The 26,482-nt window shown below is 37.6% G+C and overlaps 1 protein-coding gene across 1 annotated transcript in view; it reads left to right on the top strand.

Annotated features, from left to right (window-relative positions):
* The window catches only part of brinp1 (bone morphogenetic protein/retinoic acid inducible neural-specific 1), a gene marked incomplete at its 3' end in the record, with an annotated part of 109,233 nt that overhangs the window by 44,656 nt on the left and 38,095 nt on the right, over nt 1–26,482 (top strand). Inside the window, exons 3-4 of the mRNA XM_083930066.1 lie at nt 7,375–7,565; nt 18,151–18,320. Coding sequence (XP_083786192.1) covers nt 7,375–7,565; nt 18,151–18,320 — 361 coding nt within the window. The remainder of the gene's footprint in view (nt 1–7,374; nt 7,566–18,150; nt 18,321–26,482) is intronic.

The following is a 26,482-nucleotide window of genomic DNA, read 5'->3' as shown; positions in this document are numbered from 1 at the left end:
CACCTTTTAATTTCACAATGAATATGTGGTATTTTCTGGATTAGAGGTCCTTTAATAAAATGTTAAACAATCTAGGATTTACATTGTTGGAACAATGCCAAACAGATGCTTAAATCCTTCCTCACTTTTTGAAAATGTCAGTAAACAGATGGGTGTGACTCTGTCGCCCAAATAAGTTATTTAGATTTGGCAACTCTGTATGAATGAGGCTGCACGGTGGTGTAGTGGTTAGCACTGACGCCTCACAGCAAGAAGGTTCCAGGTTCGCATCCCGGTCTGGGCCTTTCTGTGTGGAGTTTGCATGTTCTCCCCGTGTGTGCGTGGGTTTTCTCCGGGTACTCCGGGTACTCCGGTTTCCTCCCACAATCCAAAGACATGCATGTGTTAGCTTGATTGAAGACTCTAAATTGCCCGTAGGTGTGAATGGTTGTGTGTCTCTGTTCGTCTCTATGTGCCCTGCGATAGACTGGCGTCCTGTCCAGGGTGTACCCCGCCTCACGCCCGATGTCAGCTGGGATCGGCTCCAGCACCCCCCGCGACCCCGACCCCGGGATAAGCGGTTGAAGATGAATGAATGAACTCTGTATGAATCCATTATCAATGTTTTGATTACGACATCAAAGCAGCCTGAATATTTCATTGTCAAAGGGGACATATTATAGTAATTATCAGGTTAATACTTTTTTGGGTTTCTACTAGAATATATTTACATACTTCAATGCTTAAAAAACATGTTATTTTTTCATGCTGTCTGTCTGAATATAGCTATATTCACCCTCTGTCTGAAATGCTCCGTATTTGCACCTGTCTCTTTAACTTCGTGCACTTGAATCAGTAGTCTGATAGTCAAATGAATTGCATGATTATTTCCTCTTATACAATTTCAGTAGCTATAAGCCTAAAAGTCCATCCATGCAATAAGATAAGTTCCATCATTTCGCCTTTACATTTTGAAACACAAGGGATACACAATTTAAATAAATTACTGCATAGCAACATTCACCGGAATAGAATATATGTAATTTCTATACATTTAATGATTCAAATGTTCACCAAAGATTGCTTTATTAACATAGTCTAGATGTATTATTAAAGACTGCACTGCTAAGCATCTGCAGTCAAACAAAGAGATGAGCACACATGACTTCATTCCAAATCTAAATATAAAAAAAAAGTAAGATTTATTTTGGGCGGATCTTTTACTCGCAATATTTTTTTCTACAGCAGGTGCATCCTTTAAATCTTCCTCGTAAAATGCTGTGTGCCACACTGTTGCCCTTTATGACAGCATATTGTCTGCTTCAAATAAAGTCAGTGTGTTCTGATAACACTAACATGTTTATAGCGAGGTGTAACATTTTTCTTTGGTTTGTTTCATCATAAATGGTTGTTTGTGTACCTGAAGTGGAGAGCAAATGGCACAGGATTTTTGTCAGATATTCATAATTCTTATCACAGGCTGACAAAGGTCAACTGAACAACATTTCCTTCTGAATATTTATTGCATTTAACTGTAATGACTTTGATTCAGTATGAGAGGAGGACTGACTGAAGTGAACAAGAAGCCGAGTATGACAAGTTATGTTATTTACTGACACTCCTGCTTTTATTGTTTTCTGAAGTCATTTATGAGGCGTCCAATAACACATTGTCTCTGGGTCCTGTCAAGCCAGTTCCCCCACTCAATTAATTCAAGATTTTCTTTCAGCAAAACTGTGCCTATCTGTCCTCAGTGCCGCAACACTTCCCCTTCGAATGTCTGTCATGCTCTCTTCAGGTTTTTCTTTTTAAATCTGGGCTCTAGTGCCAGGATCACCAAAGTGCCTGTGGTGACACACTGTATGATGGTCCTTTCCTGCCTCTGTCAGAGCTTTAGGGAATATTCACTGGATGTCAATATAGCCTAACTCTAATTAAAGCAGACAACAAGCTGCCTGGAAGGCGTGATGACATGCCAAAGCAACACTTTCCAGCCATTATGGTTATGGAGAGCACCGTGATATTCATGACCCCTTATAACTCATGCAGTGTGTGTCACTTTTAATGTGAAGCGCTGTCAGGTTGAAATGTTTGGTTTGCATTAGCAGTTACATGATACAGCGGTGTTACTGCGCTATGCCAAAAACACACCCAGCAGCTGCGATATGCAACAACCTGCCCCAGAGAAACCTGTCACATGTTAACCTACGTTTACGAAGAAATTGGTCCCGCTTGAAAAATCTACCTACACTACTACTACTTTGCCACTGCCTTGTGTGTTTTCTCCATTAGGAGAATGAACAGTAATGCTGGACAGACAATCTAAATCCAGTGTGGGAATGGTTGACTTTTCCATTAACCATGGAAACTACTATACAGATAGTTAATTACTGAATTTAAATACACTGAATAGCTATTTCAGAAAGAAATTCCAACCAAATAGTGAAAATCTCATGGATTACAACTTTATTGTTTAGTAGCAAAATTTTAATCTCCTGGTCACCAGCATGATCAACTATTAGAGATGCCAAATAGTTTGGTCAAAGCATTTGAAGTTGTTTACAATCATCAGAGTTTACTCTGTTTATTTATTTTAGCAGAGGGATGCAGTTGGAATAATTTACAGTTGATGGACTGATGCAGTGAATGAATTGTTGACCCCCTTGCAAACATGAGTAAGTGCAAAATAATAAAACTGGGACAGTGAAAGAAACATGTTGATGTGTTCTATAATTTGTTTTCTAATGCCACTAATGCATTGCATTTTATATCTTGCATCCAGTTGTTCCTCAAAAGATGACGTTCAAGTATGTTTATAAGTGTTCCCTGTGATTTGGCTCTGACAAGGACGCAGTTGTAATTAGTTGATCAAACCAATATTTCAAATTCATGTATACCGGCTTTATTGTTCATGGGTTGACTTTTACAGACATTCCTGCTTGTCTAGATGTATTCTCTCTTTTCTCATTATAATATCAATCTCGCATTCCCCTTGTAACAAGTAAGATGTATGTACAGTGATAGCTCAATGTGAAAAATCTAACATTTCATTAAAAAACTTTCCTCTAGTTTCTTTCCTTGATTACAGTCTTAAATGGAAGCAGGCATGTTCTAGCCATCAGAACATTCATTACAGCATATTAACTCTTTTGAAAAACATTCCCATTCTAATCTATTTCAGATGAGGAGGTTGGATGTTTGATTACAATAATGTATTTCCTAGCAACCCCTGTCCATGTTTATTAGACCAAACTGTGCTGCGATAAATGTTGGAAAGTAATCAGATAAAATGGTGGTCTCATTGAGGGTATTGGGGGATACAATAACTTGTTCAAAGGAGAAAAAAAAGCTCCCTATCATCAGGCAAGCTCAAAACTTCAAAATGCCAAAAATGCTCCTTGATAGATTACATGAGTATGTATGTGGGATCGGTGATGCATAAGGCGTGTATGCCTTGTGGGACTCGTCCACAATTAAATTCTTCAGCAAATATAAAAGATTGACAGTGCCATTCACAGTAAGTATTTATAAAGGAATTACATATTTATTTATTTATAGTCCTCCACATCCATATCATGTACTCTGTCTTTCTATTGGTCCCAGACACTTCCAAATAGGCAAATGTAATGTACCCCGCCCTCCCATAAGAGTTACTTGAACACCATAAAACAATAATCACCTAGGCTCCCCTTTTCCTCCTATGCAGCTGCAATGCAATTTATCTCCTCTTAACTTCCTTTGATAGGTCATTAAACCAGTCTTGGAGCTGTGAGGTAAAGCACTGAATCATGTCGCAAGTTCCATCTGCTAGAATGCCTGATCTGGGGCAGAAGTGCTCAAGTACATATGGCTGCCATATAAAGTTTTATATAATAATTGGCAGTGACACAAGCCATGAGAAGGATTCACTGAAAATGAATGGATATTTGAGAGAGGGAGATGGCAGCAGAAAGCGATGCAACGAGAGAGCTGGGCAAAGAATGAAAGGGGTGAAATTTCGGCGTATTTGCTGCAAATCTAAAAGCCTCTCAAAGTCCTTCTGACTTGAGTGTTTGCTCCAGATTTTAGAAATAACAGCAAACGTGTACCTCTCGCAAAGCTAAGTCATGGAACAGGAGTGGAAGCTGAATCAGCATGTACCAGTGTGAGTGGTGAGCCCTGTTCCATGGGATTAGAACTTGTGTCTTTCTGAGGTGGAAGAATTGCAAAGTTCTCAAAAAGAAGACTGCCACAAAGCATGTGATCCGACAGAGTTGAGAGGAAGTGCTCATTCTCCTGTCAGTTGTGAAAGCTTATTAAATAAGCATTCATATACTCATTCTGACACTATATAGTCCCCTCTTTGATAGTACTAAATGTGTAACATGACCTCTTCTTTGAGAGAGTTGTCTTTGAAGATATTACCTTTGAAATGTTGGCTCTATTATTAAGTTATGTGATTACGCAACAGTCAACTGCCAGAAAGGAATTCAACTTTAAATGCTAATAGAGAGTGCTGAATAGAGCATTAAAAAGTGCTACCGTCAAGCCTTCCCAGGCAGACTGACACATCGCTGACTCTGTGTCAGGGAATTCAAACTAAGTAACTGACGATCAGTTTGAGGGGGGCCTCTATTCATGGCTAAATCATTCATTAGGAGCCCCTGAAGGCTGCCAAGTAAAAGACTTACAGGAAGACGCTGTTTTAAAGCGCTGTGGTGTATCTTTTATCCACATTGCGGTGATATTAGAGCTGTTGGGTCTCAACTTAATGTGGTTAGCCTTTATAATGTTTTGGTGTTTTGAAGTGCAGTTTCACTTAGATGCAGTATAGCACACAAAAGCTTGTTTCTATATGTGGCTGAACTAACTTCAACATTTAATTTTTTACTTGAACCTCTTATGAGTTTGTTTTGATTGCAATCAAGACAGTGGGAAGGCGTTTCTTCACCTGACACACCTGACACAATGTATGATTGTGTATAAAAAAAACTTGTTGAGAAATAACAGAACTCATTCAACCAACTGATTCAAAAAGTTAATCTCATCAAACATGAGGGCTTATAATTGCTTTTAATATTTGTGTGTATTCTTTCTACATGGTATGCAGATATTTTTACTGATTCTTTCCTTAGTTTCATTTTTCAAAGTTTTGAAGTAAAGTAAAGTTTATTTCTTTCAGATTTAAATACATTTTTTAATACGATTAAAATGCAATTTTGTAAAAGCCAAAAGAATATCTAAAATCGAAACATGGTTGGTTTATATTGTGGTGTGTATGTTTTGTTTAACTAATTTGTTGGTTGTTTTTTACATAGATTTCAATTAGAGCAGGCTTTTAGGGTGAAATTATTGAGACGATAAAGCCTTTTGTTTGTGCTTGATCTTTAGTTACACACTTAATGTGATTGCCTCATCCTTCATACAGTAATGTCTGCATCACTGAACATATCTAAATTCAGTAGAAATCTAATTATGAGGAAATGCTTTTAAAACTATCAGTCAGTAATCAGTAAATTTAATTTCCTTCTGTCTATAGACCAAAAATAATTAGTTTGTGCTCATCTCAGCAGTGTAGAGAGTGTATACCTGCCTATACTGTACTTATGTCATCACACCTTTCAGGTCAAAGTGTGAGCATATGTATCACACTTGCAATCCCTGAGAAAGATCAGTATGCATTTGATAGTGGTGTCTGAATATGTGCATAATACATATGGAAATGGGAACTTTTCTGTGATTGACAGAAAGAACAGATGGGGATGGAAATCAGTTTTCCAATTCAATTTGCATTAAATGATGACTCCTTGAGTGAGTCATACATCAGAAGTCCTCTCCTGCTGTGTCTTTGCCCGAAAAAACAAATATGCTGAATTACACAAATGAAATGCTTGTTTTATAACAATAACACAATTTTTATGCAACTCTCTGTACTGACAATTTTACCGCACAAAGAAACCTACTCATGAATGCCTAATCACTGAGTTTCAGTACCTGGATATGCAAGGCATCGTGGATGGATTACTGAACAGGCCTACTGGGCACAGGCCCAGGGGCCCACAGGGTCAGGGTTCCTGGCTCACAAATTCTTGCTGAAAAAAACAAACAAAACTCTCACACAGAGATGCTAAATGAACAGAAACATACACAGACTAACTACAAATGACTACAAACTTCTCAAAATTATAACAAAGATGCTAAATGCTAAATGACCACAAGGATTTGCCAAAGATTAAAAACAGATCTAAAAATCACCAAACAGAGAAACAAAATGACCACATAAAAATGTAAAATGACAAAACATAGATGCAACGATCTGAGATGCAAAATGAACACAAAATGGCTACTAGGAGGTGCAAATAACTGAAAATAGGAATAAAACAAGGACAGAACCAACTTGACCACTTAGAAACGTACATTATGACAAAGAGATTCAAAACAAAAACAAAATGTCTAGAAATAGATGCAAAATGGTTACAAAGAGACGCACAATGACCACATTTATGCCTAAAATGGGACTACAAAGGGACGCAAAAGTGAGGCAGAGTGAGACTGAGTTTAGGTTGTCTTATGCCGACAGGATGGGGGGCATTTTACATGTCTGTGCCCAGGGCCCCATTGTCTCATAATCCGCCCATGGGAGGCATTAGTCACTGACCCAAGACAGTGCCTTCCTCTGAAATTCATGCAGCTGAAGTAAACCTGGTGTTGTTATCCTCAGGGCAAGAATATTTGTTTTTTCTATAACCATCAGAGTTACAGCAATGTCTGTCTGTGGAATTTCTTTCTTGATGTACTGTGTGTCTCAGCAGGAGCAGAAGCAAACATCATGAACATCCACACAAATATTTAGCTAGATAGTCAAAAACAACAAGGGAGCTGCAGAATGATTCAGCAAGTTGTACTGTTAGTTTTTCTTTTTAAAGTTCAAGTTAAACAGAAATTAAAACAGATAAACATCCTAGGACACTGGTCAAAGTGCTATTCAATATTTACATCAGAGTGGATAAATGAACTCAAGTGTTATGGTTCACATTTTGTCTTTCTGTTGCCTAATGAAATCTTGGCATCATTGAAAGTGAGGGTCCAGCCTGCAATGTATTCCCGAATGTAAATAAAGGTTAAATGAATGAATGAACACAAAGCTTTTGCATCTCAAGATTTATTAAAAATGCAATATTCCTTTTCAGTTCTGAAAGCTCAGAAATGCTGCATAAATTATTAAAAAGTTCAGTATTTTTTTCTGAGTTATTTGACAAATTAGCCCACATTCATCAAAACTAGATTTGTTTTCCCACAAATGCATTGTAATTAATGCAGTATTACTGTTATTGTTGACAGTGTGGGTGTTTATACTATAAACAAAGTATACCAATAGTATTCGGTGTGAGCATTTGTTTTTCCTGTGATTGTCAGGGAATTTGCACGTTGGAAGGTGAGGAACACAGCGATCGAGAGGAGGGACCTGATCCGGAACCCGGTGCCACTCATGCCTGAGTTCCAGCGCAGCGTGCGCTTGCTGGGCCGCAGACCCACTACGCAACAGTTCATTGACACCATCATTAAGAAATATGGAACCCACATTCTCATCTCAGCCACTCTGGGAGGTAAGGGACGTTTCATTTGCTCACTTCTCGATGCTCAGCATGCTCGATTAACCATTTTTACACATGGTTTTAAATTATTCCTACATACGACTTGTGGTTTGCATGATTGTTTCATGTGAATTGAAGTACTTTATGGGCAAGATTACTTTAAGTGACAAAATTCATTGGGCTTCAAATAAAACTTGAGTTAGTAATTTTAAGCAACTGGGTTTAAATATTTCAACTGGTCTACAAAAAAACATCGAGGTTGCAACATATATAAGGTGTGTTTTTTTTCCAAATATAGGCGTTAACAATATGTCTGAGACATGTAAGATAAACAAAATATATGTCTATGCAGTAATATATCATATTAGGTACTAAACTGCTTTTTCTTGATATACAGTAAATAATCAGTATTCATTTTATTAATTAACAATATTTAATTAAAAACACATGTTTTTTTTCATGACATGAAAAACAAGGCAGAACCCTGACAAAAAGTTTGATTGATGCTTCAATTGATTGATTGATTGATTGATTGATTGATTGATTGGTTGATTGACTGACTGTGAAACTGCAACACCATGGTGTCTGCCAATTTGCACCAATTAAAACAGCTCAGTGAAGCAGTTTAGGGCAAAGTTTTTCGACAAGGTATTGCAAAAAAAAAAATCCCACAGCAAAACTGCAGCTACATGAAGGACAAAGCAGACTTTATTTTCACAGACCACAATTTTTTCCAAAGCAATATTAGGGCAGGTTAACTTGACCCACAGTCAAAGCTCAATTTAACCATTTTATTAACCAAGACACCGATGCACCAGAGCACTACATCCATAAAGCATGGCCAAAAAACAGCATTGATGAATGAGAAGCAGTTTATAATCCATTTCCTTAATGAGAAAGTCAGTCTAAACATTAAGAATTTGGTCAAGCAACCCTGATTTTTTATTTTTAATTTGATTAAAAAAATGAAAGACGTAGCTTCCGGGCTCCAAACGACTCCATTGGCTCAAAAAAGAAGTCAGATTGTACAGAAGTCAATGGGAAAATGACCCTACTACTCACTTGATTTATTACCTCAGTAAACATTTACCTAATGAGTTTATGGTCTCAATCACTAGCTCTAGTTTTTTCTTTATTACAGCAAGATGTTAATTTTGTAAATGAATGATGATAGAGCAGGGCATGCTTTAGGGCAGGACTTCTCAGTAACCTGTCAATCCGGATAGAGGCTTAACGATATATATATTACATAATGTAAGGGCCTAAAAATTATTTTTCACGATCTTCAATATTGTGGAAGCAATGTGTGGCTGTCGACTGACAAAACATAGTGAACTAAATGAATAGTTTTCTTGTATAATAAATTATCTGTATGCATTGAAACAATAAATTATGCACATCCTTTTTACTGCCCCAAGCAACTTTACATGCAAATAAGAACATAATGCAATTAGCACTTTTACTTTTTACATCTTCACAAAGTGCTTCTTCCATAATGGGTGGAAGAACCAAATGCAGATTCAAGGAGACTTCAGAAATTCATCTTCTGAATCAGCTACCTGAATTCACAATTATCTAACAACACAGCTCCAATATAATTTGCAACACCCCAATAACTTATACAGTATTCATACACATGGTAATTGCATTTTCATGTACAAAATAACCTGAAGATAATCTTCTTCATAAGTAGTTGTACTTACAGACATTTCAGGTAAACAGTGGAGGATGATTATCATATGTTTTGCTCAGAATTATCCACAAGCACTGACTTATTGAAGAGAAATAACTACTACTAACTACTACTACTAATAACTGCTAAATAACTGCTTTATGTAGAAACACTTCCAGGAACTAGCGTGTACAGACATGCTATTTTTATCAAGGAAACATTGTTATTTCGAATATGTTGTTGATTTTATTTTGGCATTTATAAACCCCCACTATTAAAAGTAATGTGGGGAAATATCTTTTCAAACTCGAATAAAATTCCCAGTTGCAAAAACCCACTGTGGAAAGAGGAATAAAAGCCGCTAATGGATGCTTTCAGTATTTTGGATGTGCTTCCCAAAATAATAGTTAAGCAGCCCTGCTGTCAAAGTCTAAATATAAATGGCTTCTCCCTTGAATATCTTATCTTATCTCAAGCTCTGAGGAGCACATGCAGGCAGCTAACTTTGATTACTTTGCCAATTGCATTTCAAAGATATAATTTGTAAGATTACCCACTCTTTAACTCAAACCCTGTATTATATAACTGTATGCATGAAACATTGTCAAGCATTCACTCCAGTTATGTATTATTATAAATTATGTTTGCCACTTTGTAATTTAAAAATCAAATGCCATATGAGAAATATTCATAATACTTTTGTCATGTTTTCCCTCTCTTTAGTGCAGCGCTATACAGTACAGACATACTGAGAACTTGCTACACACAAGGTGTTTGCATATGAATGCAGAATCTGTAGGCAACAGAATATGTGGGCAACAGGACGGGTATTGAACGTATTATGATTTCTATTTGTAGTCCAAGCAATATTGCCCAGTCACGTATGAGCAGGCTTTGGTTGCATGCAAGTAAACCGTGTGGAGAGAGAAAGAGGTAGAACACATTGGCCAAAAATGCAATCTTGCCACCCATCAGTTATTGCTTTTTTTTAATCTTTTATTTTAGTTGATCTGCATTCATTCACATCAATAATGTTCAGATATCTGTTTATGGAGATAAGTCAATAGAAGAGGAAGTTTTGACTCATATCCGAACAATGGATATCTGCAAGCTACACTAGAACCCCAGATATATTGGCCATTGCTCCCAGGACAAAAGTCTCATCAGACTGATAGCCGATGGATTGCCGAGATTGCGCACACACACATTGCAAACCTGGTTTAATTGGAATATACTTGAACAGTTCATTTGTAAAAACAGATAAAAAAACATTTTGAAAAATGAATGAACTGACACAAGTTTGATTGATAATGACTGCACGATATAAAACATGATTTATGAATATAGAAAAAAAATAAGATCTCTTATCAAAACAACCCAATAACAATTTGATTGATATCCCCTGGGATGAATACAATAGACAGGATTGAACAAAACAAAATGAGAATCTTTGAACATTTAGCAAGAAAGATCCTTCAAGGTTAATGATAAGTGTAGAGATGATGGTCAATTTTGAATACATAAATTATGTGGAGATCCTTTTTATTTTAAAAAAGGAGTTAGAACAGAGCCAGTCCTTGTCACCCTTTCATTTAATAATTACAGAGCATTCATAGTATGGCGTCACTGATACCTCGACTAGAACCATGGATGACAAAGCAGAGAAAATAAATTCTTTAGGAGACTTCTTTAATTTTACAATTTTGCAGTCTGGTTAATGTTAAACCCCAGGGTTTAATAATTTAGCTAAACTGTATAGAGGAATATCAGGTGTGAAGGGTTAGAGTTGCGATATTGTTTCCACCACTCTGTAAGATGATTCATGCTGAGACACTCATTTTGGAAATTGGAAATACAATATTGGTCTGAAACATTATATGAGGGTAAAATGTAATTACGTGTGGCGAAGCTAGGGAGAATGCCACAGCCACCGATGCACCAGGTGGCTAAAATTGGACAAATGAGCCACAAAAATAATCCCAGTATCATTTTCAACCACAGCATCCTTCTTAATCGCATTGTGTTGCATCACCTTATATTTATCCTCACATTTCTTGGTTTTCAGGCATTTTTTACCTCTGCCTCCTCTTCTCTACCTCCCAGTTATCTCCATATTATCCTCAACCTTGAGGGCATCTTGTTTCAAGTTATGGGTCAGTACACCCTTATTTCAATCTTGGAATTGCCCATTAAAGAACACAGTTATATGAAGCAATAAATGTGCACACCGGGCTAGAGATAAAGTAAGAAGAAGAGGCTAATTCTTCCTTCAGCCACCTACACTTTGAGGTCTCAGGAGTCATTATACACTTGAGAGGAAAAAAATTCCCCTTCTCACAGGCAACTCAGAGTTAAGTGGTCAAGTGTGAAGAGCCCCATTAGAGGTTTCCTCCTCTGAACTGAATAGAAATGGTTACCATGCATGACCATTGAACCGTTGCTATGTCACCTACCCTTTTTTCTGCTTCTTCTTTAAGCCTTATAGCTGTCCACGGTAGCAAATGCACGTTATGCTGGCTGTCTTCTTCAAGTGCCACTTCTCAAACTGACTGAGGTGATGAGGTCTAAAACCAAGTCAAGGTTTTCAATCAAGACGTATTTTTAATTCTTACGTTCTCTCTTATTTATTGTATTTTTTTATTTTATATTATACTGCAATATATCTTATATCTTTAGATATTTTAGTGTTGATAACTGATTTATACTGGAGTGAGAAATACACAGCATCACAAGCACATTTAATTATCTTTGTTCATAAATTAAAAAACATTTGAATCGTTAGGGCATTCCAAAATGACCCATATGACCCTTTCAGAAGAGTCTTATAAAAGTGTTTTCTGCTCTGTTGCCCCTATAGTTATACTCTTTTGAGTGTTTGAACACTATCAACACTATGGAGAGATGTTTATGATGGATCCTTGGTTTTTTTGTGTTGTGCACCTGTATAAGGACGCACATACAATACTCACCCAAGATCACACAGGGGACAATCCTAGTGCCGGTTTCACAATATTCCTTCGACCGACATCTGGTGGTGGTAACATGCAAAGAAGAAATATCAATGAGCTTGCAGAGGCGGCGAAGAAGGAGACTGCAAGTTAGAAAAATATTGATGTAAACAATGCGTGAACATTAAATATTAATATAATAGCTTTGCTAATGTTTTATAAGGAAGATAATGATACACAGGATGATAAAAACAAAACCCCAAAAAATCCACAGGGCACTTTCGAAGGTAAGGTTAAATGAAGGCACGAAAAAATACTTGGTTTGGGTAGGATTGAACAAACGGTCATGGTTAAGGGTTGGGTAAAGAAACAAACTTTTGGGGTAGGGATAGAGGATGAGTACCAGGGTCTCCTGTGTTGACACACTTATTATGTTTAGCCGTTTAGCCGTCCACCCTTTCTTAAGACTTTGTGCAACAGTAGACCTTCCCACTTCCTTCATTATTGTCATTGACAGACACTGCTTGGACAGCTGACCAGTGCTGTTGTGTTTTGGTGACGTCACTCTCATTTAGTCCATTCCGGTGATTGAGAACCCTCCCATATCCCATTTGTATTACTAAAGCGAGTAGAGTTTAGTAGCATATTACTATTAGATTTTTCAAGTAAAGTGTGACCTTCTTTCCCATGTATTTATTTTTTGTTTGTGTTTTATAGTCCCTTGGCTTCTTTTCATGTCAAAAACAATGGTGCCTGTGTTGCCTTGAAGCACTTGGCACCAACACCCACTGCTCAGAGAACATAAATTGTTTTAGACAATACCCTTTGTGGAGACAATCTTTGCTGAATTTATAATTTATTTATTTTTATTTGCCCCTTTTTGTGATGGCTATTGAGAGGTACTGGCCCAGGCGGCAGCAAGAAAATAACTCCCTAATTGTGCTGTAGTTGTTACACTTTAACCCTTGTATGGTCTTCACATTTGTGAGCCTCTGGTATGCCTCAGGTCAAATCAGTCCCAGACATATTTGGGGCTTTAAAAACAATGACATAAATGTACTTCATAAACCATTAAAATATATTTTCTACATATATACATATATATTCTACATACAAATGTTGAATGATTTCAATCAGTCTCTACTAGAACACAATTAACAATTTGAATGGAAGTGTGATTTGTTTTTTGTGGTGGTGAATGTGGACAGGTAAGGGAGGGAGGGAAGGTAAAGAGTGGGGAACAGTGAGGGCAAACAGCTTCTCTCCTCTCTGTATGTGTGTCTGCATGTTTCTGTGTCTCGGTGTATGCGGGTCAAAGTGACCCTATGTTTTTTTTGTTTTTACATGTTTATCACATAAAATAAGCTAAGGCCATTTATTTTCAGGTAGAAAAAATGTATACGTGTACTATTTTTCTTCTTGTAAAAACTTGAAACAGGTCAGTTTGACCCAAATACCATTAAAGGGTTAAAATATTGATGCTTAACATGATCATATCTGATTTATTTATAAATAATATGAAATTAATAGCAAATTACACCAGTTTTAACTTTTGTTTTTGTTTATAAATTGGACTGTTTTAATTCAAAGCTCTAGCTTTTGGAGATAGTAAATGTGTGGAAATATAATACTGTCACCATCTCAGGTTAAGCTACATTCTATAAAACAGTTAAGAGAGGATGATTTTCAGTTACCGTCTCTTTATAATACTGACTGAAAGTGATGTTTGAGGAAATAATTATCAATTACCTGCTGCTTTTCTGCCGTCTGAACATTTTAACTACCTCATACCACCGGAAGCCGAATCTCTAACACATGTGGATGCTTTAAAGTAGGCATCAGAAGTGCAACATATGACCCGACTTCATCCTGTGTGCACACTGTGTTGGAAACTTGAAACCCAAACAGAGCGAATACAACACAAAAAAAGACACCACCACTGTGAATCAGCGCTCCAGAAGCCAGAGCTGGCTGTGCTGTGTATATAAATGCTAGGAGAAAAAGTGTGAAGGACAGATTTGCATTCAACTAAAGCTGCCAGGGACATATTTCACCACATCTGTCATTACCTCTCCCTTGTATGTTCAGTTTTACATTTTGAGTGAGATCATACTGCTGTTTTACTGTGATTTCTCTTATACAGAGGGGTCTAGAGCATTTTAATTAAGAGAGAGCAGAGATGGTAATGTTCAGGAAACACTAGGAAGATAAATGTCCAATGAAATTCACTTCAAATTTTAAAAGGGCCTTTGCCTGCATATTGGGCTAAAGAGGGCAAAAAGCATTGGCTATAAAACATAGATGTAGTCTTAGTGATGTCAACCATAGATTAATGAAGCGCCACTGCAAGGCTGCCACTTGGCAAAAAAAAACCTCCAACTCTAAGAGTGAGGCTATGTAACTTTTTCAGAACAATAAAAAATCCACTTGGGCAACAATAGGAGACAAAACAACCCAATATCAACCGCTACTTGTAATACCAGATCAAGAAAGGTTACATGACCCCTGAGTGAATTTGATTGAAGAAAGGTGCATTTTTTTGTTTAGAATCTTTACTTTTCATTTTAAAAAGTTTTAATGTGATATTTCTTCTTTCAAATGTGGCATCGTCTCACTTTAAGGTCAGGCAGACCTGTTGAAAAGTACAGACTGACCGAATAAAGATTTCACATATAGGAGGGTCTGTATTTGAGCTGTGAGGCCTCATTTCCCCTCCTACTCTCTAGTGAATACACAATCTATATGACTGGAACTGAAACCTTTTCAGTGCAAAAGTCTTATGCGTTCAGCACTGAAGAGGAAGAAGTAGTTTATTGCAGTGACTTGTGGTCACTGAAGCCTGAGGCTAGAGTTCATATGCAGAACACGGGCAGTATCCACGGGTTGTATACCGCCCTGCGAAAGATGTCAACGCTACCTTTTTGACTCATCACACTTGAAGCCTTTTGTAGTTGCTGTTGTTCTGCTGCCAACATAAAAAGCACATGGCATAATTGGGCATTGAGAGTGTGGCTATCTTAAAGCAACAGCCCCACTTTTAGAATATCTCTTGCTTAAAGCAAGGGCAATCTAGTTATAGTTGAGTAGAAAATTGGTTGAATTAATTCCTCTCCTTACTCAAAAATATTGTGTGTATGCAGTTATTATGTGTTTTTTTAGAAAGTCTTTCCACCTGTTTTCAAGGATGAATGATTGCGGCAGTCAGTAACCATTTTTAGGACATGTTTTCTTGATTAATGTAAGAAAATGTTAGTCTTAAGTTTCTTTATACCATTGTGGGGTTTTACTGCTCTCTATGGTCTGTTGTGAAACACACAGATTGTGTTCAGCCGAGGGCACATTTTTTGTCACATCTATAATATACACAGACCACAGTTCAAATGCATCAAACAAAAATAGCAGCATATGTTCTAATGTATTTAACTATATCTGTGTCTGCATTCTGTGAATCTATATGAAAGTATTTTGAAAGTAAACCCAACAATATCCATTAGCGTTTTTCCTCTGTGCAATATAAAGCAGTATAGTTTAATGTCCATAAAGTGACCCACACATGTACCATTAACACCAAATTGAGCACTCCCAGCCTTTCCATTACTTTAAAACCCTACTTGCACTCCTAACCCTCATTGGCATCTGCATACGTGCACAAAAAAAGGAACAAAATAATGTACATATGTCAGAGATGTTTTTGAGCACAAACTCTTTTGAGGTGAAACAGCGCGTTGTTTTTAAATGCCTCTCAACCGTAAACACATAAGCTCCGCATGAGCTGATTAATTCTGGCAGAGGGCCAGGAGGCGCCCCATAATAATGTAACACAGCGTATAACTTACAGAAAGGTGCACATGGGTGAATTTTTTTAAGCCACCGAGGTAATGGTTTTGCCTGACCAGCAGCAATAACCACAGATTATTTATGTACAGACGATCTCCTTTATGCCACACTAAGTTGCAATAGAGATAAAAAAAAGGGCAGATCAAGAGCTTAATATGGGACCGTTATTCTTGTGCAGTAGTGTAAGTCAAGTGTGTGTAAGTAACTTTGTTAACCCCCAAGGGAGTGAGCGCATGGTAGCATCCGAGAATGGGCCCTCGTCCCCTCAGTGCTTGTACTCTAATCAGGCATGAGACATTGGCCTTGACTGTTACCCACCCCTAGTCACGGTCACCACAAGTTAAATGACCAATTCCAATGCATCGCTGGGGGCTAAATAAGCATTCACGTCACTGGAAACCTGAACATATATGACATGCTCTTGAACAAGTTCCAGGCATATGGTTTGTCATTTGAAAAGTAATCTTCGAAGGCAAGTTTGTGCGAGCTCGCAGAGGCGAAATGGTGTTTGCTTGTTTGCTTTCTATGCATCTGTTTCTGCTTGTAGGAATGAGAGATGGGGAAAATATGATGTGTAGAGACTGAGCAGCTCAGCCCTTTATAGAGTGTCAACAAACAAGCACACGCCATGCAAATCAGAAAGATTCTCTGGTGCTCTGTAAATATTTGGCCCTGTTACTGCTTCAGGCGTTCACATTCTTCCCCTTTTGCAGTATACAGGCACTTACTGAAAGGTCAATGGCTCAGTTTAAATACAGCCCCCTCCCCAGGACAGTCTAACTTGGCATACAGTATACTGTGCACACATACTGTACAGTGGGTGAGAGTGCGCTTTGGGCTTTAATTTCTCACCTCTCAAAATTTTTACTTCTGGGCATAGTACTGCATTTATGGAGAGATATTAGAGACATGCTTTTGTGTGTGTGCATAATCAGTTTTATATTCACAGTAGTTGTGACATTATTACAGTGGAGATGAATTTAAATTCACATCACACTAAAGATTGAAACTTTGCCTCTTTACCTCAGCAAATGAGTGAGAATTTCAGGTCCACCCAAGCCGACATTTAAAATATCTCAGATGTGACACCGCCAGCAGCAGCAGAAGCAACAACAGCAACAACAACAATAATAGCTCATTAAGGAGAGTTTGGCTTAGCTCTGGCATATACTTATGCCAACAAGAAACCAAGCAGATTGCTGTTGATTTAAGAGACAACAACTTGGTTGTGTAAAGTATTCTAATGTGTTTCTAAATGCATTGTTGGTAAGAATAGAATTATTAAGTATGAAACGAGGGAAAAATTTAAATAAATAAATTCTAACACCTCTCCCAGCAATGTTAGTATCACCAGACAGGCTCAGTAATTTGATTTAACCATCAAATGGCTTGTCATCCACATGAAGAAAGACAATCTGGGACTGCGGTAATCCAACAACATGCCACACAATGCTACAATACAGACAATCTAGTACAATCATCCTCAAGTGGCTCCACACCAGCCTCCTGTACGCATTTTTATTTTACTCATTTCCTCCTCACTAATTTAATCTCTGCAACCGGTAATGTTATTTTCTATTTGTGTGGGGGTTTTTTTTCAGTTTGTGTATTCCATGCCTGAGGTAGCTGGAAAAAAAAGATACCGGATGTGATATATTTTTGTTCTCTAAAGGATAAAATTCCTCTGGTATTGAGGTAACAATTCTATACCACCAGACCTCTCAGAGAAATAATGCCATCCCAATAGGGGTAAATCCAGGGACATTTCTGGGGATGGTGCCAGCTGGGGATAAAGCAGCAAATACAGAGACTGTTCCTGGAAAACTGGAGCATCTGGTTTCTGAACTAAAACTGCTTGTCTTGGTATTTAGACCTCCGACTTATCCCTCGTGTTAAGAGCTTCATTGGCTGCTGAAATAAGCATGAGTCGGACAAATCTAACAAGTGAAGATATCTACGGTACACTAACGTTATTTATTAAGTGCACCTTTAATCAAGATAATTTCTTCAATTGGGGCCTTAAATAGTTCACTCGCTATAAACACATTAAATACATCAAGTAGTCTATTTCTTTAAAACATTTAAGGCGGGCAGTAAGCATAATCCTAATTACATTTCAATTTATTTGTGCTTCCTGAAGGAGAGGAGGCACTGACCATGTATCTGGCCAAAAACAAGCTGGACAGGAAGCTTGCCAACGCTACTCAGAACGTGGAAGCCCTTCATCAGCTGGCCTCATCCTACTTCATCGACCGTGACGGCACGATGAGGAAGCTGCATGAGATCCAGATCTCCACCAATGCCATCAAGGTCAGTGCACATTGAACATGCACATGCTCATACACACACATAGTTATATTAGTCATATAAGTAGTCAATTAGTCAATACTAATGAAACAAGGATGCACCACCTGATAAATTAATTCTTGTCATATACCGCAGCACCTAACCCTTTTTCAGTTTTCTTTAGGACAAAAAAAACCCAAATACAAGAACGTGGTTAAAGGGGATATATCATGCAAAAACAGACATCTTAAGTGGTTGTGCACATACATTTTGGTATCTGAAGTGCCCACCAACCCACAAACTGTGAAATAAGACATCCCAGTAAGTGTGTGGGCTGTCTAGATCAGAAAACCTGGGATTCACCAAAAGTCAGATTTAACTTCCCTTCCCATGTCACAATCGGAGCAGTCAGGGCTTTTCCGAAGCGGCCTTGAAGAGACAGACAGAGGGTAGAATGATAAAATGTTGTGTTTTTTTAACATGTAAAACATGTTCGATTAGAATCCCAAAATACAAGTATCAACCTGAAAATGAGCATATGTCCCCTTTAAGACTTTTTACTACAATACTGTGCTACTTCTACTTTTGAAAATGAGAGAAAACAGTTACTACAGAAAGGTTCTCTGAAATGAAAACACAAACATAGTCTACCATCCACCATCCCACCATGTGATTTTTCAGATAAACACCTTGCTTTCACTTCCTCCGGAGACAGATGGAGGACTGTATAATGCAAAAAAATTAAACTGCAAAACAAAAATACATGGAAAGTGTATCCAGATGAATCAACATAAGCATAAGTTGCAAGGTAGTATCATGCAGATAATCTAGTTTTAATACACACACTCAAAAAATTAACATATTTCACAAAAGTACTTAATTATAGCAGTAGGTGTAATGAAAAGAAACCAATGCAGGTGATGCTACAACAAGCCACTGTATGTGAACAGATGGATGTAATACAGTAATTTACATAGATGTGACTGAATGGCAGTTTCTGTGATTCAAATTCTACACTTCCTGTATGCATATTCATCAAATCACAGTCATATAAACACTGTTTTTCACAGAAACACATTACATTTTACCACAAGGGGATGGTAAAAATAAGTTAACCATGAACATTAACAAACAGGGACAGTACACATAGATTTAGGCATTGAAACAAATAAGCTCTCTTGTTTTTTTGTCTCCTCTTTATGTTCTGGTTGTCAGACAACTGGGATAAAAGCTAAGCTGTGTGAGTCTACTGCCTGTACTACCCGTCGTGGCCATTCGCAAGAGGGGGCAGGGACACTGAGGAAAAGGGTCTGGGGGAAGCAATTGTAAAGTATAAGTAACATCAAGAAAACCACATAGGGCAGAGTTTTGGAATACTATTCTCCTGTGACCATGTTCCAGTAATTAGCCCACATTGTCTCAGGTGAAGAATGAGCTCAGCTTGGCATAAACTCGTGTAAATAATCTAACCAGAGGTTTTCAAAGTGTGAGACAGGCCTCACCAGGGGGCTTCTAACAGTTTAAGGGGAAGCTTGTTAAATGAAAGTGGAACAATATTGTATTTGCCATCCCAAGAAGATCACATAGAATACCCTAAATGGATATGGTTTGCTCAACTCCATTTGACTGTATATGAGCGAATACACCAATAACCTGTTTAACTGAGGAGGAGGAGGAACGCTGCTACGGTATGCGTCCCTGGGTGGAAAAGCGACGAGCGGAATGATGAAGTTACTGTTCTTTGTGCTGAAATGCGCGTCGAGGATCAGCTTTGCCCTGCTCTGTTCACAGAGAATGTGATAAATATTTTTCATTAATGATATCTAATTTCACCCGTCCGCTATTAACCAGAATGTTATTTTTTATGACCTGACCGGCCCAATCCATGGATAAACTACAGAGCTGCAGATATAACTGCAGTCCATGACTAATGCATCCTATAAATACCAGGAAAATATGCTGCCTCAAGAAGGCAACACACCAACATCAGTACAGATGGACGCAACATTGTTGCTGGGCTTGAAAATGCCAACTGCGTTGGTTTAGCAAGCAATGACAGTTGTGATGCGCTATGTCGATATAATAATCATAATGGTAATAATACATTGAACAGGTACTTCCTGCCAACTGGAGTTGCCCTTGTTATCACATTAACAAACAGCACATAAACACACAAATCAAACTATTGTTGTCAGCTGATTATATGAACCACTCTAATACTGTCAGAAAAGTAATGACCTCTACAGTTTATCTACCATAAATTTTATTAAATGCTTGCTAAAGTGAAAGCACTTAAGGCAGCTTTACTGCAAGAAATACAAAGTATTAAAACAAACTATGGTAATAACAACTCAGGCACCACATATTGCCTAAAATTGAATCACTCCTATACCATACTGACAGGGATAAGCATTACAATTTCATGTGTATACAAATAAATGTTACTGCCGCTTGTCTTATATGACCTTGTTCATGTGCCCCTAGTTTGCAAGGCAATACATGTGCCGTAACTAAACCCAAATGTACATCAATGATTCTTCTTTTGTTTTGTGTAGATGTCAACTTGATTAACAAGTCAGCAGTTCAGCAGCAGGGACTGTTTGCTTCTAATATGCTTTCAGTGAACCTTGATAACCGAGAGGAACCAAGCATTGATTACTCTCTCTGAAATGTATCAGTTTATTTGTAGTGTTATTCTATCCTAGTATGTCCACTTATGCCAAATATGTCATAACAAACATACACAAAAATATGGTAAAGCTATCTCTCCTACTATTTTATTTTAACATTTGCCATCCTGAATACATTATATTGGTGTGCACTTCTGCTACGATGAAAGCACTACTGTGCTATGGGTGAAAGAGGTGAAAACATTCCAACTAATGAACTTCACTATACCTTACACTCAATATCACTACATTCAGAAATTGACAATAAGACATTTGTGCAGGAAATTGTAAAATGTATTCCAAAATGAGTTGGAGGGAGAGAATGCATTAAAGCACATTGATGAAGCCTCACTGCCAGAGAAGCTTCATGTTGACATGGAAACAGAGTCAGAAAACCTCAAATGCCAACAAAGCTGCAGTTAGAAGTGTCTTACCTGCCACAGTCAGATTTTACATAGACTTTGAGGGTTAGCTGGTATAATTTCAAGCCCTGATGTGCAGAATTATTTAGATTTCTCTGGCTTTCTTCTCCAGGTCTCCAATCACACAATTCTTTGCAGAAAGCAAGTTGCAGATGTGAAAATAGAGACATTGAGAAATTGGAATGTGACTTGATTGTATAGACTTTAATCCTGCATCAGTGCATCACATCCTGTAACTATGATGACCATCTAAACTTTAATATCCAAGTTTGACTTTGGACTGGGATATTTTGCTTCATTTGGAAATTGAGATAGAAGATATTAAAGATACTAAACTGTGGTTAGAGTTTCATCAAATTAAGCTAGTGCAGGAAAAGACTGTCTGTATTTTTAAGCATCAGCATAAAAAAAACATTTCAATGTGAATATGGCAATAATGCCAGTAAAGTCTCATCCAAGATAAAGATTTGTGGGTTATAGCACTGATCTGTGACTGCATGTTGACTGCTGTTTGAAGTTTTTACTTCAAACAGCAGTCAATATGTTGCCTAAGGCAACGTAAATTATATCGATAAGTTTCACTAATTTGCAAAAAGCACATTATGAAAGCAATGTGCAGTTACAGAACTCTAATCCACTGTGGCTAGCTTATTTTAATTATGCACAGTCAGCACCAGGCTGTTGCAAAACAACAGCTAAATAGCTTAGTTATTGTAGGTGTTATACCCAAACTGCTTGTTTTTCGCAGCACTGATCAGCAGGAGTGTATGCATCCTGGAGGCCTGTTGGACGCACATGGACTACAGAGATCCATGAAAACTAATTTAAACCAAACATCTTTAGGACTTCCCATTCTGCCAATCATCTTTTCATGTCTTCATCCAGGGCAACAGCTGCATGACTGATGTCCTTCTTGCCAGTGGGTCTGGCAAAAGTAACATTGATAAAAATGTATTTTAATTGCAATAAACAACAATGTTGAAGAACCAAATATTATAAACTACATTAGAAAGTGATGAAACATGAAACAAGTTGCACGATTGTAATTAAAATGCTATTGTTTAGTATTATACAACAAGTTGCATACATGACCGGATGAAGATTTTATTTCTTCTCCAGAATTTATAGCCTTCCTCTTGGTACAGTCTTGGAATAATGTTGACTTTTTCCATAAATCTGAAACTTCCACAGCTGCTGCCATGCACCTGTGCCTCGGCACCTGTACAAAAATCTCCAATCCAATTCTACAATACATCCACCAATGCTCCACCTCCCTGTCTTAATCCAACGAGCACCTTCCTAGCTTTTTGTTGTTGTGAGTGACAAGTGGATTAAGGGGCTCTGGCAGACGAGACTCCAGGTAGCAGGTAGTCAAGCATGACAAAATTAAGCAGACCTGACATTGGCTGCTGAGTCAGTTTCTGAGGAAAGGAAGGCAGGAGGTGTTGAGAGGAGAGAGTATAGGCATACAACACATACACACACACAGATACTGCAAAGCTGAGTAGACTGCACGTCTGCTATCAAGACCGATGGACCTGAAGCATATGTCAAGAGGTGAAGCTTTGTCTGAGTTTGGTAAAGGGCTAGGCATGGATTGGTGATGGGGTTTGTGGGTTATGTTAGTTAATGAGAATGCAAGATAGCTTTCACCTTTCATGTTTAGAATCCTCTGAGAATTAATAATGACTCTCATAATGAATGTCTTACTCTTCTAACAGGATCAAATAGCAGTGTAATAGGCTTGCTCTATTAAGGTCAAACAAACATGACTATGTACACATAGGGAATAAATTAGATAGTGTACAGTGGGAAGGACTGCACACTTTCATAGTGTTCTTTTGTTTGGTACAGTGTACCTGTAATTCTGTACCAAACAAAAGAAACGTACATCTTTACATACATTCTTTGTATAATTTTGTCATCATGTTGTCTATACTGTCATTGTATTATGTTGGTTATTGCATGTATCTTCTTTCAGACTGTGTGATCCCTACTGAGTTGCTCTTCCTGAAGTATTTGGGTGATTTATTTCCTTAAACATACTTTCATATGACTAACATTTTAAAAAAATATATATAATATGAAAAATAGGGGAAAAGGGTGAAATAGGAATAAATGCATACCTGGGGGAGTATATATTATCATGGTAAATAGTTGGTGTTGCCTTCAGTAATGGCCAATCACATTAACCCTAGTCATGTCATTTAAAAGCAGCAGACTGTTTTGTAATAGGCTCGGGGTTAGGGTACAATGCACCTTCTCTCCAAAGAAAACAGTCTCCTGTCCTCTTAACTATAATTTGAAATGTAACTTGAGAGCAGCATGCATGTCTCTAAGTAACAACATTGATGTGCACAAAGGAAGATTTTGCAAAAGCTTGTGTAATATGATTTCAAAATATGCACATCATTGTGTGAATTTTACGTACATTTCACAACCCTAACTTGCAGGTGCTATATTGATGCACATGTGTAATTATGTCTTCAAACAGTGCAATCGAGCCCCCCGTATACAGAGGCTAAAAGTCCTTGCTACAACAGCCAGGGTTTGACTCTCACCTGCGGCACTTTGCTGCATGCAAGGCAGCATAAATTGCAGTTCGGCAGTCACGTCCCCAGCAGACAGTCAGTGATCAGAATGTGCACAGGAAGCAAAGTCCAGCAGAAGGCATGGATCTATAAACACAGAGAACAAGGGCTTTGCTCCTCCAATATTGATTCAGTATGGCTATGAGACCTGCTTTGGAGTGCAAACTTACAATCAGGATGAAAAACACATGTCAATACAGCAGAAATGTTTTAGACATTTCCTGTCTGCAAGAGGGTTGAAAGTCAGGTCCACCTTGTTCCATTGAAAACGTTTTGTGTGGAAAGTGCCACTTTAGTCTCATAATAAGCCCATTTACCAGCTTTCTGAATGTTTTCACTTACTTACTTCTGCCGCTTAATTTCCAGCATGTTGCATTGATAAATACAAAACCATAAATTGACAAATACTTTAATAGATTTTTTTAACAATAAGATTTTTACATTTTTACATGTATAATTATTACATTCAGTACTTGCACTGCATTTGTGTCATATACTGTATATATATTTGCATGGCAATATTCCACTTTTCTTTCACTTGATCCCCTAGGGGTTTATAAGAGAACAGTCTACTCTTATTCATTATCTCTGTATGCCCAGAAATTAATAAGCGGAATGGCATAATGCAAACTTACCAATGCAATGAATAAAACACTAAATACATTAAAATATGAATGTTCTCTTCCATCAAAGACATATTTCCAACAATTATAATTATCAGCCTGAGGCAAACATCACGGTATACATATCAGAACCTGTGATTTATTATTTCTTTTATTCTTAATATCATTAAAATTAACTCTATTTTAACCTTGATAATAGATTATTAATAGTAAAAAAAAGCTCTATCTCCACCTTCTGTTACTGACTGCTTTCAGAGCCCTCTCTGTGTGCTCATAATAGCATCTGCTACATGATCAGCTGGCGTCTACCACACCCTAAGAAAAACAACTCTTACACAATAACTGTCAATAACTGCTCTTAAAGCAGTGTTACTTTTTCACAGATAGTCTGTCTCAGTGTGCTGTCAGGATATAGAGACAGTTTCAGCAAATTACAAAAAAAAAAATTACAGAAAGTTTCCAATTATAGCTTCAATGTCACACAAACAGTTGAAGTAAAAAAATGTAATCACCTTCACAGCTTCATATGGAAACTTAGAACATATTGGATTTAAAAAAAAATGGAATATCAAAAATGGTTAAGGACTTCATGGTTTGAAGGACTACGTCTGCAAATCAATACAAAACAAATGCAATCATAAAACCTTGTTGATTAAACCCAACAAGGAGCATCCATCGAAGAAGGGAAAAAAATCCCTTTGAACAGTAGTTTTTCAATACATCGACAACATTTGATTTTGAAGAGAAAAGAGGCTCTAATTTGTAGATTTCTGCATATTGTGCAGATGTCGGGGAGAAGCTGGTGGATGCCACCTCCTCTTTAACAAAATGTCCCAAATGGTTCGCCGCCAAGTTTTGTTTGGCTCATGGCCTGATATCACAGAACTATTTCCTGTGATGGAAAGCAGTTGTCCTGGAACCAAAACAAAATAGTAACCTAATGTGATATCCTCCTGGGAAAATGAAACATCATTTTTCGAGTTTGGTTGCTTATAGGATGTGGTAAATTAACTGGACCTAAGTGTCATTTGCAGGTCAGGTTACATGCTGCTTAATGTGCTACAGCTGAGCAGCTAATTAGCTACTGTATCTACCTGCAAACTGATGTACAAAAGCACTTTTCCCTGGTAAATCACTGTTTGGTCACTCATAAGCTACAGTTGTCACTAGCTTCTGGGCTTGGCTTTGAACTTGGCTTGGATCTTGAGGAGTTGTAGCTCTTATTTACAACTGTACTCACACTGCATTGCTATGTTTCAGCTAGCTGCTCATTTCATACTCACCATCGCTCACATGCTCACTCTCTCTTTCTGACACTCTCTTTCTCTCTCTCAACCGCACACTTAGGTTAACACATTTTAGTTTGGAAAGACATCTTTAAAAATATCTATATTCCCCAATGCTTAGGCCTGGTGACCTGGAATCAACTAAGATCCAGCATGTGTTGTCATTTTGCCTTTTAAAATTTAAAATGAATAGATTAGCACTCACTTTCAAAGTTGTCCTCGGGCTGTCAAAAGCAAAATTAACTAAAACTGACATCCTTATTCCATCTAATTAATGCACCACTAGAAGGCGGTGGCACCATCATGAAACAATAAATAAAAAATATATAGAATATAACCCCCCCTACCCCCCCATTGAAGATATGATTATATATTGTGGATGTGCAGTATATCAAAACAACATTTATGCTTCGTACTATTTTTGCAAGTGTTATTTGATTAACTAACTCATTATCAGACTACTAATGAGGCAGCAGAACAGTACGTGAACATCAGGGCAGCCAGCAGGACATATACCAATCCATCTTTGATGACATCAGGCATCTGTGCAGGCAGTAATGCCAAGCTTTCTCATTATGAACTGAGTCGTCTTTTC

Source organism: Echiichthys vipera, assembly GCF_963691815.1.
Source record: "Echiichthys vipera genome assembly, chromosome: 16".
In the NCBI taxonomy this organism is placed as follows: domain Eukaryota; kingdom Metazoa; phylum Chordata; class Actinopteri; order Perciformes; family Trachinidae; genus Echiichthys; species Echiichthys vipera.
This window is presented reverse-complemented; position numbering and strand designations above follow the sequence as displayed.